Here is a 17,154-nt window from a genome sequence, read left to right as displayed (position 1 = left end):
GTCCTGAATCTCCATAAAGGTAACTATGATGGTATGACGCATGAGTTGTCTATGATGTACTGAGAAACATTACTGAAAGGAAAGACCGTGGACAGGCAATGGCAAACATTCAAGGAACAAATAGGTGAACTCCAAATGTTGTTTATTCCTAATTGGTGCAAGAGCAGAAAGGGAACCATGGCTTACAAGGAAAATTAGAGATAGTGTTAGATTCAAAAAAGAGGCATACAAGTTAGCGAGAAAAAGCAATAGACCTGAGGATTGGGAACAGTTTAAAATTCAACAAAGGCAGACCAAGGGATTGATTTTCACAGTAACTTCATTGAAGCCTATTATTATTATTATTGAGGGGAAAATACAATATGAAAATAAGCTAGCGGGGAACATAACTGACTGTAAATGTTTCAATAGGTATGTAAAGAGAAAAACATTGATAAAAACTAATGTAGGCCCCTTACAGTCAGTAACGGAGGAATTCATAACTGGGAACAAAGAAGTAGCTGAGGAACTAAATCCGTACTTTGCTTCCGTCTTCACAAGGTACAACAATAAATAATGTACCGGAGTTCTGAGAAACACAAGTTTTAGTTTGGAGCTGACGGAAATTAGTATTAGTAGAGAAATGGTTTTAGGGAAATTAATGAGATTGAAGGCAGATAAATCTCCAGGGCCTGATAAAACTTCAGTCCAGAGTACTTAAGGAAGTAGCCCTAGAAATAGCAGATCTATTGGCGGTTATTTTCCAAAATTCTTTGGACTCTGGAATGGTTCCTACAGATTGGAGGGTAGCCAATGTAACCCCCCTATTCAATAAGGGAAGTAGCGAAAACAGTGAACTATAGACCGCTGAGCCATTATCAAGGATTTCATAGCACAGCATTTGGAAAGCAGTGGAATAATATGACAAAGTCAGCATGGATTTACAAAAAGGAAATCATGCTAGACAAATTTATTGGAATTCTTTGAAGATGTAACTAGTAGAGTTGACCAGAGAGACCTGGTAGATGTGGTTTATTTAGACTTTCAGAAGACTTTCGACAAGATATCCCATAGCAGATTACTATGCAAAGTTAAAGTGTATGGGATTGCAGGTAGTGTCTTGAGGTGGCTAGAAAGCGAAGCAGACAGGAAGCAAGAAGTTGGAATAAATAGGTCTTTTTCTGATTGACAGGGCAGTGACTAGTGGGGTACTGCAGGGATCTGTGCTAGGACCACAACTCTTCACATTATGTATTAATGATTTGGATGAAGGAACTAAATGTAGTATCTCCAAATTAGCAGATGAAACAAAGTTGGGAGGTAGGGTGAACTGTGAGGTGGATGCAGAGATGCTTCAGCGGGATTTGGACAGGTTGAGTGAGTGGGCATATGCATGCAGATGCAGTATAACGTGGGTAAATGTGAGGTTATTCACTTTGGGAGCAAAAATAGGAAGGCAGATTATTATTTGAATAGGTGTAAATTGAAAGAGGTGGGTACTCGGCGAGACCTTTGTGTCCTTGTGCATCAATTGCTGAAAGTAAGCACAAAAGTAAGTCAGTAAAGAAGGCCAATGATATGTTGGCATTCAAAGTGTTATAACCTGCCTGCTTACCACTGGCTGGGGACTAATGGCAATCCCATAATCCTTAGGGAGTATGAGCTTCCCCAATGAGGAGGGGGGGGGAGAAATCATTAGCAGATTCCCTGCATAAATAGAGCTGGCCAGTATGGAACCAGCTAGAGAGGAGTGAGCAGCAAGGGAGTTACTGCTGCTGTTGTGTGTGTGTGTGTGTGTGTGTGTGTGTGTGTGTGTGTGTGTGTGTGTGTGTGTGTGTATTGTAAATAAATGTTATTTCTTTCTATTCTACAACTCATGCTGGATTCTTCGTGGCCCTCACAAAACAAAGCGAGGGGATTTGAGTGCAGGAATAGGAATGTTTTACTACAATTGTATAGGACATTGGTGAGGCCACACCTGGAATATTGTGTGCAATTTTGGTGTTCTTATCTGAGGAAGGATGTTCTTGCTATGGAGGGAGTACAGCGAAGGTTTACCAGGCTGATTCCTGGGATGGCGGGACTGTGAGATGAGGAGAGACTAAGTCGGTTAGGATTATATTTATTGAAGTTTAGAAGAGTGAGAGTGGATTTCAGAGAAGCTTCCAAAATTCTAACAGGATTAGGCAGGGTAGATTCAGAAAGAATGTTCCCGATGGTGGGGGAGTCCAGAACTAGGGTTTGAGGATAAGGGGTAAACCTTTTAGGACTGAGGTGAGGAGAAATTTCTGCACGCAGAGAGTGGTGAATCTGTGGAATTCACTACTACAGAAAGTCGTTGAGGCGAAAACATTGTGTAATTTCAAGAAGGAATTGAATATCGCTCTTTGGGCTAAAGGGATCAAGGAATATGAGGGGGGGAGGGGGGGGGGGTGGGCGGCAGGTAAGGCAGGACCAGGGTATTGATGATCAGCCGTGATCATAATGAATGGCAGAGCAGGCTCGAAGGGCCGAATGGCCTCCTCCATCTTCTATTTTCTATGACACCAGACCCTGAAATGTCCAACTGACTCTGGTAAGACGAGCAGACCATGGTATGTCCAGCAAACCAAAGGAAAAAACAGGCAAGAGGAAATGAATTGAATTGCTGATCAGCTCTGACTGAAGAAACAAGGGCCTCTGAGAACATTTCCAAACAAGGCCCAATCAACAGGCCCAATCAACAGAAGTGATCAGTTTTGGAAATATTCAAAATAAATCAGGTCACCAAACAACATCTGTTTGCAACACCACAAATAACACTCTTGCAGTTCAATTCATGAGGGAATTTTATGAGGTTAATCAACAAATCCTTGTACGTCAATAATGTTATCAACTTGAAACATGTGGTTCTGGCTTCAACAAAAGTTAATACAGCTTTTGTGTACAAAACCACCATAACAGTTAGGCATTAATCATGTCTTAAAAGGAACATCAATAATTTACATGCTTAAATATTAAACTGAAGTCAGGCTTTGGAAATGTATTTCATTCAAATACTGATGCTGCAGGGCATTACAGATAAGAGATGCAGCCACCCGAGGAGTGGTGACATGAGTAATGGATGTTGCTTTCTCACCTCCCGAGATACAGCTGCTCCGTGAGATTCCTTTGACCTTACACAGGAAGTACTGTAGCAAAGGGTGACCCACAAGGAAATACCTCATTCAGCTTACATGTACTGGAACGCAAGTGGCAGAAAAACAAAGTCTTTGGAAAGGGAAAAAATAACAAAAGAACAGAGACCGAGTGACACAGAAATGGCAAATTAGAGACTTAATGTGTCCTTTGAAACTGACAGTGAAGTAATCGATGACAGGAAGGTGTAAATAATGAGGGCTATGAGAGTGAACATAGAGTTTTCTTAAATTTAGAGTGCCAATTCTTTTTTTCCAATTAAGGGGCAATTTAGTGTGGCCAATTTACGTACCCTGCACATCTTTGGGTTGTGGGGGTGAGGGCGAAACCCATGCAGACACTGGGAGAACGTGCAAATTCCACAAGGACAGTGACCCGGAGCCGGGTCCTCGGCGCCACCATGCTGCCCCCTGAGTGAACAGTTTAGAGAGAGAGAGAGATGAATAATACTCTAATGTCTTTGTTTCCACTTTCAAAAATTGAGCTAATTTTGAGAAATGATATTTTTCCTTAAGATTCGGCCCAAGCTTTTATGCACATCAACCAGTGTAAAATCTGCCATGCAGCAGCACAATCCACATCATTACAAAACATCATTTTCCTCAGAGTTTGCTTGCCTTGAAAAATATTCCTTTGTATATTTGAGCAGTGAGACTAATAAAACAACATTTTTCATTTGTGTCTACACCTGTGGGCAGCCAAAATTTAAATACCTGAAAATGACTTTTTAAAAAAGCTCGGCAGAATCATTTGAGAGTTACGGTAGTGAACAGTAATCAATTTTACTTAATGAACATACAGTGCAGAAGGAGGCCATTCGGCCCATCGAGTCTGCACCGACCCACTTAAGCCCTCACTTCCACCCCATCCCCGTAACCCAATAACCCTTCCTCACATTTTTGGTCACTAAGGGCAATTTATCATGGCCAATCCACCTAATCTGCACGTATTTGGACTGTGGGAGGAAACCGGAGCACCCGGAGGAAACCCACGCAGACATGGGGAGAACATGCAGACTCCGCACAGACAGTGACCCAGCGGGGAATCGAACCTGGGACCCTGGCGCTGTGAAGCCACAGTGCTGTCCACTTGTGCTACCGTGCCGCCCTTAATGAAAACAAATTCAAAATCTTTTAAAAGTTGTAAGCGCCCTCATGCCTAAAAGCAAAATCTAATTTTAAGAGGTCACACATGGATACAATGAATGGAAACTCCCAATGGCGATTAAATAGATTGGGGTCATGGCCAGTTTTGTGGGTATTTTACACATTCATGGGCTATCAGCATCGTGGGAAAGGCCAGTATTTATTGCCCATTCCTATTTGCCGTGACCATTTGGTGGTGAGCTACCATTTTGAACCACTGCAGCCTATTGGTCCAGGTACACCCTCTGTCCTGTTGTTAAGGGAGGTCCAGGAATTCAACAGTGACAGTGAAGGAACAGCAATAAAGTTCAAAGACAGAATTGTGCGATTTGGAGGGGAACTGGCAGGTGGTGGTTTTGCCATGTATCTGCTACCCTGGTTCTTTTGGGTGGTAGAGGAAGGTGCTGTTGGATGACCTAAGCGATTTGCCGTGGTTTATTTTGCTGCCACAGTGTGCCGATGATGGAGGGAGTGGATGTTGGGGGTCCTAAATGGCTTATGTTCTGAATGATGTTGAGCATCATGAAATGCGCTCGTCCAGGCAAGTGGAGAGTATTCCATTGCACATTTGAATTCCACCTTGTAAATAGTAGAAAGGCTTTGGGAAGCCAGGAGATGAGTAATTTGCTTCAGAATACCCAGTCTCTGACCTCTTGTAGCCACAGTATTTATGTAGCTGCTCCAGTTACTTTTCTGGTAATGGCCGCCCCCCCAGGACGTTGATGGTTAGGGTTTCAGTGATGGTAATGCCATTGAATGTCAGTTGTTTAGACTCTCTCTTGTTGGGTCCTTGTGTGGTGCAAATGTAACGTACCACCTGTCAAAGAAAGAAAGAATTGTTTGCATTTACTTATTTTTCTTTTTAAAAAAAATAAATGAATTTAGAGTACCCAATTCATTTTTTCCAATTAAGGGATAATTTAGCATGGCCAATCCACCTAGCTTGCACGTTTTTGAGTTGTGGGTGAAAAACCCACGCAAACACTGGGAGAATGTGCAAACTCCACACGGACAGTGACCCGGAGCCGGGAATATAGTTTGCATTTATATAGTGCTTTTCACAATCACTGGACATCTCAAAGCACTTTACATCAATTTAAATTCTTTTGAAATGTTGTCAGTATTGTGATTTGGGAAAGGAAACGCGGCATCCAGATTGTGCACAGCGAACAGCCCAAGCCTGAAAGTTGTACAGGTCTTGCTGCAGACGGGCATGAACAGCTTCATTATTTGAGGAGTTGTGAATAGATTTAAACATTTTGCAATCATCAACCAACTTCTAACCTTAGATTGGAAGAAAGAAAATTGATTATGCAGTTGTAGGTAGTTGGGCCGAGGACACTACCCCGAGGAAGTCCTACAACAACGTCCTGGGGCTGAGCTTATTGGCCCTCAATAACCTCAACCATCATTCATTGTGCAAGTCTGATTCCAGCCAGTGCAGGACTTTCCTCCCAATTCCCATTTATTTCAAATTTTTTGGAGCTCCTTGATGAGGATCACTCCGTCAAATGCAGATTTGATGTCAAGGGAAGTCGTGCTCACCTCACCTCTGCATTTCAGCTCTTTTCTCCATGTTGGGGGGGTCAAGGCTGTAATGAGACCTGGAGCCCAGTTTCTTTGGTGGACCCAAACTGAGCATTAGTCAGCAGGTTATTCCTGAGTAATTGCTGCTTGATAGAACTGTTGAAGAAACCTTCCTTCATTTTGTTGATGATTGAGAGGAGACTGATGAGGCAGTAATTGATCAGATAGGATTTGCCATATTTTTTGTGGAACATACCTGGGCACTTTTCCAATTTGTCAGGTAAATGTAGCATACTGGAACAGCTGTGGCTTGTTCTGGAGCACACGTCTCCAGTATTACAATTGGAATGATGCGGAGGTCCATGGCCTTTTCTGTATCCAGTGCACTCCGCAATCTCTTAATATCATGTGGTGTGAATCGAATTGGTTGAAGACTAGCATCTGTGAAGGCAGGAACCTGAGGAGGAGGGTGAGATGGATCATTCACGCGGCACTTCTGGCTGAAGATTAGTGCAAACACGTATTAAGCCCTTGAGCAGAATTTTATGCCCCCCCTAAGGCTGGTTCTGAGGTGTGTGGGGTGGCGGGGAAACTAAAATTGAGTGGATGGGTTTCCCTGTGGGAATCCACTCACCCAAAGTCAGATGCAATTTCATGTTTGGGCAGGCAGGGCCTCAGGTGGGAAACCCACCCATTAACCCATTAAGGTCCTTTAAGGAGCCATTTAATGACCACTTAAGAGCTGGTGGATGCGGGAAACAGAGAAAAAACATTTCCCATCTCGGGAGAAAGGAGGGGGGGGACACACCTCAATCTGAAAGCCCCTCAGAGGTAGGGTACCCTCCACTCAGGGCTCGGGGGCTTCCCCCCCAGCAGCCTGAGCGCCTGGAACCTCAAAACTTACCTTTTCAACAATCCCAGGACCTAGTCCCAGGCAAAGTCTGCAGTACCATTTCTGGACATTGCAGTGCTGTTCCTGGCTAGGCTTCCAGAGAATTTGTACAGTGCAGGAGGAGGTCATTCGGTCCATTGGGTCTGCACCTAGAATCATAGAATTTACAGTGCAGAAGGAGGCCATTCGGCCCATCGAGTCTGCACTGGCTCTTGGAAAGAGCACCCTACCCAAGGTTAACAGCTCCACCCTATCCCCATAACCCAGTAACCCCACCCAACACTAAGGGCAATTTTGGACACTAAGGGCAATTTATCATGGCCAATCCACCAAACCTGCACATCTTTGGACTGTGGGAGGAAACCGGAGCACCCGGAGGAAACCCACGCACACGGGGAGGATGTGCAGACTCCGCACAGACAATGACCCAAGCCGGAATCGAACCTGGGACCCTGGAGCTGTGAAGCAATTATGCTATCCACAATGCTACCGTGCTGCCCCGGTACCCAGGCCTCCACCTCTACCCAGGCCCACTCACCTGCCCTAATCCAGTAACCCCACGCATTGATCATGCCCGCTCCACCTAAACTGCACATCTTTGGACACTTGGGAGGCATTTTAGCCTGGCCAATCTACCTAACCTAACCGGCACATCTTTGGACAATTGGGGGGCACTTTAGCCTGGCCAATCTACCTAACCTAACCGGCACATCTTTGGACTGTGGGAGGAAACCGGAGACCCCAGACAAAACTCTCACAGACAGAGGGAGAACGGGTTGGAGAGCTGCTGGCCAATCAGATTGGCCAATAGCTCTCATGGACGGGATTTCCTTCCGAGGGAGGATGGAAAGTCCACCCACTGCCAATCAATGTTCAAGTTGAGCGTTAAATGGCAGTGGGCTTCTGAGATGCTGATTCTTGGCATGGCGGGCGCTGATCACTCATTATCCTTAAAATTCCACCCCTTATCTTTTGTAATGTAGCTGGGCTCTGCCACATTGAGAATGGGGATATTTGTAGAGCTGCCTCTTCTGATTTAGTTGTTTGGTTGTCTACCATCAGTTCACGACTGGATCTGGCTGGACTCCAGAGCTTGAATCTATTTCACTGGCTGTGGGATCTCTGTCTATAACATGCTGCTTCCACTGTTAAGCATGCATGGTGGATTTGTTGTGCACACCAGGTTGACATTCTCATTTTCCAGGCTAGTGCTGCTCCTGGCGTACTCTCCTGCAATCTTCAGTGAGCCAGGGTTGATCCCCTGGCAAAATGGTAATGATAGAGTGAGGGGTATGTCAAATCGTGAGGTTACAGATTGTGGTGGATTCCAATTTGCTGCTGATGGCCCACAATGCCTCATGGATGCCCAGTTTTGACCTGCCACATCTGCCTGAATCCAACCTATTCAGGACAGTGGCAATGCACACAGTGGACATTATCCTCAGTGTGAAGCTGGGACTTTATCTTCATAAGGACTGTGTGGCGGTTACTCTTGCCAGTACTGTCTTAGCTGAACTAATTTGCAACAGGTTGATTGGTGAGGATGAGCTGAACATTTTAAAATGTTTCTGTGATGTTATTTCTTTGCGTGCACATGCAAAGCTAGCTCAAAATAAGTGATGTAACTACAAGAAAATTACGAAAATTATGCTGCTTTTTGTACATTTCCTGTTTTTACCAATTACAAACAAAGGTTCTGGATATTGCATTTCTGTATTTTCTAGAAATTTATTTCAAAATTAAATTGTGGTATTTTGAGTTTCTGCAATCATTGACCTATTTTAAAAAAAAATGTTAACTCATAATGGGAGATAAATTTGTTTGTGCTGTTTTGTTGCTCTGAACGAGAAGGTACCAACAGGGCTTGCACTGGAGTCTATACTGGTAACCACATGAAATCCTAGGCGGGATTCTCCAACCCCGCGCCGGGTCGGAGAATCCCGGGGGGGCGCGAATCACGCGACGCAGATTCTCCGGTGACCTGGCAAATGCGGCCCCTCCAGCGATCTACCCCACGTGATGGGCCGAGTGCTCACCGAGTCCCGCTGGTGCCGTTCGCACGTGGTCCTACCCGGCGGGACCTCGGCGTTCTGGCTGCGAGGGGCGGCCTGGTGGGGAGGAGGGGGGGATCCGAGTCTGGGGGGGGGGCCTCCACGGTGGCCTGGCCCACGATCGGGGCCTACCGATCGGCGGGCAGGCTTATCCCAGTTGGGGCCTATGTTACTCCGCGCCGGGCCCCTGTAGGTCTCCGCCATGTTGCGTCGGGGCATGCGCGGAGACGGCAACACACGTGCATGCGTGACCTCGCACCGGCCATGACGCGCATGCGCGAACTCACGCTGGCCGGGCTGATGACCGTATCGGCAGCTGGAGCAGGGTGAGGCTCTCCAGTGCCGTGCTGGCTCCCTGTGCGGCACACGATCGCTGATCCAAGGGGCCAGATGACGCCGTTGTAAAATGCTCCGCCGTTTACAACGGCGTCAACACATAGCCCCAGGATCGGAGAATCCCGCCCCAGTTGCTGGCTCTCATTTTAACATTTCAGGGAACCAACCACTGCTCATGTTTGGGACCCTGGTTTAACCGTGTGCTTGGAGTGAATAAAACGGGAATGGATAAGGCACCATTGTGTGTCTGAGGGGAATGGGGCAGCACCATTGTGTGTCTGAAGGGAATGGGGCAGCACCATTGTGTGCCTGAGGGGAATGGGGCAGCACCATTGTGTGCCTGAGGGGAATGGGGCAGCACCATTGTGTGCCTGAAGGGAATGGGGCAGCACCATTGTGTGCCTGAGGGGAATGGGGCAGCACCATCGTGTGTCTGAGGGGAATGGGACAGCACCATCGGGTGTCTGAGGGGAATGGGACAGCACCATCGGGTGTCTGAGGGGAATGAGGCAGCACCATTGCGTGTCTGAGGGGAATGGGGCAGCACCATTGGGTGTCTGAGGGGAATGAGGCAGCACCATTGTGTGGGAGAGGGGAATGGGGCAGCACCATTGCGTGTCTGAGGGGAATGGGGCAGCACCATCGGGTGTCTGAGGGGAATGGGGCAGCACCATCGGGTGTCTGAGGGGAATGAGGCAGCACCATTGCGTGTCTGAGGGAAATGGGGCAGCACCATTGTGTGTCTGAGGGGAATGGGGTGGGGCAGCACCATTGTGTGCCTGAGGGGAATGGGGCAGCACCATCGGGTGTCTGAGGGGAATGGGGCAGCACCATTGTGTGTCTGAGGGGAATGGGGCAGCACCATTGTGTGTCTGAGGGGAATGGGGCAGCACCATTGTGTGTCTGAGGGGAATGGGGCAGCACCATTGTGTGTCTGAGGGGAATGGGCAGCACCATTGTGTGTCTGAGGGGAATGGGGCAGCACCATCGGGTGTCTGAGGGGAATGGGGCAGCACCATCGGGTGTCTGAGGGGAATGAGGCAGCACCATTGCGTGTCTGAGGGGAATGGGGCAGCACCATCGGGTGTCTGAGGGGAATGGGGCAGCACCATCGGGTGTCTGAGGGGAATGAGGCAGCACCATTGCGTGTCTGAGGGAAATGGGGCAGCACCATTGTGTGTCTGAGGGGAATGGGGTGGGGCAGCACCATTGTGTGCCTGAGGGGAATGGGGCAGCACCATCGGGTGTCTGAGGGGAATGGGGCAGCACCATTGTGTGTCTGAGGGGAATGGGGCAGCACCATTGTGTGTCTGAGGGGAATGGGGCAGCACCATTGTGTGTCTGAGGGGAATGGGACAGCACCATCGGGTGTCTGAGGGGAATGGGGCAGCACCATTGTGTGTCTGAGGGGAATGGGGCAGCACCATTGTGTGTCTGAGGGGAATGGGCAGCACCATTGTGTGTCTGAGGGGAATGGGGCAGCACCATCGGGTGTCTGAGGGGAATGGGGCAGCACCATTGTGTGTCTGAGGGGAATGGGGCAGCACCATCGGGTGTCTGAGGGGAATGGGGCAGCACCATTGTGTGTCTGAGGGGAATGGGGCAGCACCATTGTGTGTCTGAGGGGAATGGGCAGCACCATTGTGTGTCTGAGGGGAATGGGCAGCACCATTGTGTGTCTGAGGGGAATGGGCAGCACCATTGTGTGTCTAAGGGGAATGGGCAGCACCATTGTGTGTCTGAGGGGAATGGGCAGCACCATTGTGTGTCTGAGCGGAATTGGGTGGCCAGCAGCATTGTGTGTCTGAGGGGAATGGGGCAGCACCATTGTGTGAGGGGAATGGGGTGGGCAGCAGCATTGTGTGTCTGAGGGGAATGGGGCAGCACCATTGTGTGGGAGAGGGGAATGGGGCAGCACCATTGCGTGTCTGAGGGGAATGGGGCAGCACCATCGGGTGTCTGAGGGGAATGGGGCAGCACCATCGGGTGTCTGAGGGGAATGAGGCAGCACCATTGCGTGTCTGAGGGAAATGGGGCAGCACCATTGTGTGTCTGAGGGGAATGGGGTGGGGCAGCACCATTGTGTGCCTGAGGGGAATGGGGCAGCACCATCGGGTGTCTGAGGGGAATGGGGCAGCACCATTGTGTGTCTGAGGGGAATGGGGCAGCACCATTGTGTGTCTGAGGGGAATGGGGCAGCACCATTGTGTGTCTGAGGGGAATGGGGCAGCACCATTGTGTGTCTGAGGGGAATGGGCAGCACCATTGTGTGTCTGAGGGGAATGGGGCAGCACCATCGGGTGTCTGAGGGGAATGGGGCAGCACCATCGGGTGTCTGAGGGGAATGAGGCAGCACCATTGCGTGTCTGAGGGGAATGGGGCAGCACCATCGGGTGTCTGAGGGGAATGGGGCAGCACCATCGGGTGTCTGAGGGGAATGAGGCAGCACCATTGCGTGTCTGAGGGAAATGGGGCAGCACCATTGTGTGTCTGAGGGGAATGGGGTGGGGCAGCACCATTGTGTGCCTGAGGGGAATGGGGCAGCACCATCGGGTGTCTGAGGGGAATGGGGCAGCACCATTGTGTGTCTGAGGGGAATGGGGCAGCACCATTGTGTGTCTGAGGGGAATGGGGCAGCACCATTGTGTGTCTGAGGGGAATGGGACAGCACCATCGGGTGTCTGAGGGGAATGGGGCAGCACCATTGTGTGTCTGAGGGGAATGGGGCAGCACCATTGTGTGTCTGAGGGGAATGGGCAGCACCATTGTGTGTCTGAGGGGAATGGGGCAGCACCATCGGGTGTCTGAGGGGAATGGGGCAGCACCATTGTGTGTCTGAGGGGAATGGGGCAGCACCATCGGGTGTCTGAGGGGAATGGGGCAGCACCATTGTGTGTCTGAGGGGAATGGGGCAGCACCATTGTGTGTCTGAGGGGAATGGGCAGCACCATTGTGTGTCTGAGGGGAATGGGCAGCACCATTGTGTGTCTGAGGGGAATGGGCAGCACCATTGTGTGTCTAAGGGGAATGGGCAGCACCATTGTGTGTCTGAGGGGAATGGGCAGCACCATTGTGTGTCTGAGCGGAATTGGGTGGCCAGCAGCATTGTGTGTCTGAGGGGAATGGGGCAGCACCATTGTGTGAGGGGAATGGGGTGGGCAGCAGCATTGTGTGTCTGAGGGGAATGGGGCAGCACCATTGTGTGTCAGAGGGGAATGGGGCAGCACCATTGTGTGTCTGAGGGGAATGGGGCAGCACCATTGTGTGTCTGAGGAGAATGGGGTGGCACCATTGTGTGGGAGAGGGGAATGGGGCAGCACCATTGTGTGTCTGAGGGGAATGGGGCAGCACCATCGGGTGTCTGAGGGGAATGGGCAGCACTATTGTGTGTCTGAGGGGAATGGGGCAGCACCATTGTGTGGGAGAGGGGAATGGGGCAGCACCATTGTGTGCCTGAGGGGAATGGGACAGCACCATCGGGTGTCTGAGGGGAATGGGATGGGGCAGCACCATTGTGTGTCTGTGGGGAATGGGGCAGCACCATTGTGTGCCTGAGGGGAATGGGGCAGCACCATTGTGTGTCTGAGGGGAATGGGGCAGCACCATTGTGTGAGGGGAATGTTGTGGGGCAGCACCATCGGGTGACTGAGGGGAATGGGACAGCACCATCGGGTGTCTGAGGGGAATGAGGCAGCACCATTGTGTGTTTGAGAGGAATGGGGCAGCACCATTGTGTGTTTGAGGGGAATGGGGCAGCACCATTGTGTGTCTGAGGGGAATGGGACGGGGCAGCACCATTGTGTGTCTCAGGGGAATGGGGCAGCACCATTGTGTGAGGGGAATGGGGTGGGGCAGCACCATTGTGTGTCTGAGGGGAATGGGACAGCACCATCGGGTGTCTGAGGGGAATGAGGCAGCACCATTGTGTGTCTGAGGGGAATGGGGCAGCACCATTGTGTGTCTGAGGGGAATGGGGCAGCACCATTGTGTGCCTGAGGGGAATGGGGTGGGGCAGCTCCATTGTGTGTCTGAGGGGAATGGGGTGGGGTAGCACCATTGTGTGTCTGAGGGGAATGGGGCGGGGCAGCTCCATTGTGTGTCTGTAGCAGCCCTCAGGATGCTGTAGAGCAGGGAGGAGCACTCCTACTCCTGACTACTTTTAAAAAACATCAGCTTTTTGTTGGCCATCAACTCCTAAAACTTCAGCTTGCCAGCGACACCCACTTTCCATGAAACAATTTTTAAAAATTTAGCTGGAAATTGGAAGATCTTGGATACATGTGCCATGTGTAATGTGATGATCCAAGAAAGTGTCAACTTTTCGCATTTTAATAAAACTTGAGGAAAAAAGTTGACTGATTTAATATTTAGTTCACTTTTTCCGATGAAAGGTTATTGATTTTAACTCTATTTCTCTCTCCACAGAAGCTGCCTGAGCTGCTGAGCATTTCCCGCCTTTTGTGTTTTGGTTTCAGATTTCCGCAATATTTTTATCTTGATCCAATACCTGCGTTGTCTCATGTTAAGAATCGCATTTTAGTGGGTTTTGTTTTTAATTTCAATGTTTTGGTCTCTTCCTCTCGCACATTCTGTAACCCGCAGGTGCTAGCCACAGGACTAAGTGGCCTCTACTCCTCGTTGCCCACTAAACTGGAAGTGAAATCTGATGAATGGCACTATCTGCAGCGAGAAGACTGGATACGTATTCCTGCACTGGTACAGTTCATGAACTCCCTGGAGTTCTGTAATGCAGTAATACAGGTAAAGACATGTTCAACAACATGTACGCATACTTGTAAACATGAAGGGCACATGTTTCTTTAATATTCAGGCTGGATAAAGTCCTCTGCAACGATTGTATGAATCTTAAGGGAGATGGGTTCTTGAGCTCAGCTGCTATTACAGGACAAGACTATTGAGAATTTATCACTCTCTTTGGGGAAAGTATTAGAAGCATGAATTGTAATCAGTGTTGACCCAGTCTCAGAGTGGGGACTAAAGCAAAGTTGCCCAAAATTCCTCTCTCCCCTATTGTAACATAGTTAATATTAAAAACATTAAATTCCAAGCCTAGATTGAACAATTTGTCATTAAAGTATATGAAAGGTCATACATATGGTGCATGCTTCCTGTTGTATTTTTGTTGTTATACTCCAGGCATACTCCAGCTATACTTTTCAGGATGGCAGCCGGTGACTAGTGGTGTGCCTCAGGGGTCTGTGCTGGGACCACAACTTTTCACAATATACATTAATGATCTGGAAGAAGGTACTGAAGGCACTGTTGCTAAGTTTGCAGATGATACAAAGATCTGTAGAGGGACAGGTAGTATTGAGGAAGCAAGGGGGCTGCAGAAGGACTTGGACAAGCTAAGAGAGTGAGCAATGAAGTGGCAAATGAAATACAATTTGAAAAAGTGTGAGGTTATGCACTTTGGAAGGAGGAATTTAGGCATAGACTATTTTCTATATGAAAATGAAATGAAATGAAAATCGCTTATTGTCACAAGTAGGCTTCAAATGAAGTTACTGTGAAAAGCTCCTAGTCGCCACATTCCGGCGCCTGTTCGGGGAGGCTGGTTTGGGAATTGAACCCTGCTGCTGGCCTGCCTTTGTCTGCTTTCAAAGCTTTTTAGCCCTGTGCTAAACCAGCCCCTATGGGGAAATGCTTCAGAAAGCAGAAGCACAAAGGGACTTGGGAGTGCTTGTTCATGATTCTTTTAAGGTTAATGTGCAGGTTCTGTCGGCAGTGCAGGTTCTGTCGGCAGTTAAGGCAAATGCAATTCATATCCAGAGGGCTAGAATACAGGACCAGGGATGTACTTCTGAGGCTGTAAAAGGCTCTGGTCAGACCCTTTTGGAGTATTGTGAGCAGTTTTGGGCCCCGTATCTAAGGAAGGATGTGCTGGCCTTGGAAAGGGTCCAGAGGAAGTTCACAAGAATGATCCCTGGAATGAAGAATTTGTTGTATGAGGAACGTTTGAGGGCTCTGGGTCTGTACTCGTTGGAGTTTAGAAGGATGAGGGGGTATCTTATTGAAACTTACAAGATACTGCGAGGCCTGGATAGAGTGGACGTGGAGAAGATGTTTCCACTTGAAGGAAAAGCTAGAACCAGGGGACACCATCTCAGACTGAAGGGACGATCCTTTAAAACAGAGATGAGGAGGAATTTCTTCAGCCAGAGGGTGGTGAATCTGTGGAACTCTTTGCCGCAGAAGGCTGTGGAGGCCAATTCACTGAGTGTCTTTAAGTCAGAGATAGTTAGGTTATTGATTAATAAGGGGATCAGGGGTTATGGGGAGAAGGCAGGAGAATGGGGATGAGAAAATATCAGCCATGATTGATTGGCAGAGCAGACTCGATGGGAAGAGTGGACTAATTCTGTTCCTATGTCCCTATGTCTTATGGTCTTATCACATCACACTTTAGTCACGGTGCTTTCTGTTTCACATCTAGGGACTTCGATTGGCTTGTACTCTGATTTCTTCCACCAAATGCGGGAAATTGGGACTAGTTTAGTGGTTAAAAACTGGGCGGCATGGACAAGTTGGGCCGAAGGGCCTGTTTCCATGCTGTAAATCTCTATGACTCTATGATTTGTTGACTATGCAAATTTATTAATTGTGATTTACTCAGGTACCAATTTCTCAGCAAGAAGTTTCAAATCATTCAAACCAGATGAATGCAAGACACTTTTTGTTTCAGTAACGATTCACATCAAAACTATTTTGAATTTCAGAGAGTCCAACTCTGGGGGACGGTGAAGGAAATCATTCCAGAATTTGCCCTTGCTTCTGTTGTGCTGAGAATTTCAAAGCGATTATTTTTGCATAAAAATTAACTTAAAACAGTTCCTTTCAGTCGCTTCATCTGTCATTAATGTAGATTGCAAATAGCTGAGGTGCTTATGTTTTTAAAATCCAAGAATGCCATCAGCCAAGTCCATTTCTGAATGTATCTCATCTTCTCTCGTGCTCTTATTGATCTTTGTGGTGTCCTGTGCTGTGGGGCTTGGGTCGATCATTTGGTTTTTTTTTTAGCTTAAAGAAAACCTGTTATATATGGGCGAATTTAACCTTTTGTCTAATTTTGAAACCTGTGTTTCTGGTTTAGGTGGCTCACCCCATGATACGCAATCAACTTGTGAATTATATCTACAATGGATTCCTTGTGCCGGTCATGGCACCTGCACTTCATAAAGTTAGTAGGTTTTTTACTGCAAGTTCCGAGACAGACTTTGTAATGATTAATTGTGTTAGAGTTTTGTATACTTGGTGTTTTATCTACAGCCTGAGGATGGTATATATGCATAAATACTTGGGGGGAAATTATCACTTTGTCCATAGGTATTTTAACCTCGGTTAGGAATAGGACTGAATTAATACTGTGTACAGTATTGATCTCCTTAATTAAGTAAATACACTGGAAGCAGTTCAGCAAAGGTTTACTAGACCAATAACCAGATTGAGAGGGTTGCCTTATGAGGAAAGGTTGGACAGACTAGGCTTGTATCTGCTGGAATTTGGAAGACTAAGAGGTGACTTAATTGAAACATGGAAGACCCTGAGCGGTCTTGACAGGGTGGATGTGGAGAGGATGTTTTCTCTTGTGGGAGAATCTAGAACTAGGGGGTCAATGTTTAAAATTAAGGGAGTTGCTCACTTTTTTGTAATACATTTAGAGTGCCCAATTAATTTTTTCCAATTAAGGGGCAATTTAGCGTGGCCAATCCACCTACCCTGCACATCTCTGGGTTGTGGGGTGAAACCCACGCAAACACTGGGAGAATGTGCAAACTCCACACGGACAGTGGCCCAGAGCCGGGATCGAACCTGGGACCTCGGCGCCGTGAGGCAGCAGGGCTAACCCACTGCGCCACCGTGCTGCCATGGGAGTTGCTCACTTAAGACAAAGATGAGGAGAAATTATCTCTGAGAATTCTCTTCCTCAAAAGGTGGTGGATGCAGAGTCCTTGAGTATTCAAGGCAGAGCTAGATACGTTCTTGATAAGCAAGGGGATGGTAGGTAATCAGGGTTGGTGAGAAT

The 17,154-nt window shown here is 48.1% G+C and overlaps 1 protein-coding gene across 7 annotated transcripts in view; it reads left to right on the top strand.

Moving 5' to 3' along the window:
• fhip1aa (FHF complex subunit HOOK interacting protein 1Aa) overlaps nucleotides 1–17,154 on the top strand; it is a 263,629-nt gene that overhangs the window by 149,999 nt on the left and 96,476 nt on the right. For all 7 annotated transcript variants that reach the window (XM_072496072.1, XM_072496070.1, XM_072496068.1 and 4 more), the window contains 2 exons: nucleotides 13,710–13,868; nucleotides 16,222–16,308. In XM_072496072.1, the coding sequence (XP_072352173.1) occupies nucleotides 13,710–13,868; nucleotides 16,222–16,308 (246 nt within the window). The remainder of the gene's footprint in view (nucleotides 1–13,709; nucleotides 13,869–16,221; nucleotides 16,309–17,154) is intronic.

This window comes from Scyliorhinus torazame, chromosome 3, assembly GCF_047496885.1.
Source record: "Scyliorhinus torazame isolate Kashiwa2021f chromosome 3, sScyTor2.1, whole genome shotgun sequence".
Lineage (NCBI taxonomy): Eukaryota > Metazoa > Chordata > Chondrichthyes > Carcharhiniformes > Scyliorhinidae > Scyliorhinus > Scyliorhinus torazame.
The sequence above is the reverse complement of the archived record's forward strand: the minus strand, read 5'-3'. Positions and strand labels throughout refer to the sequence as shown.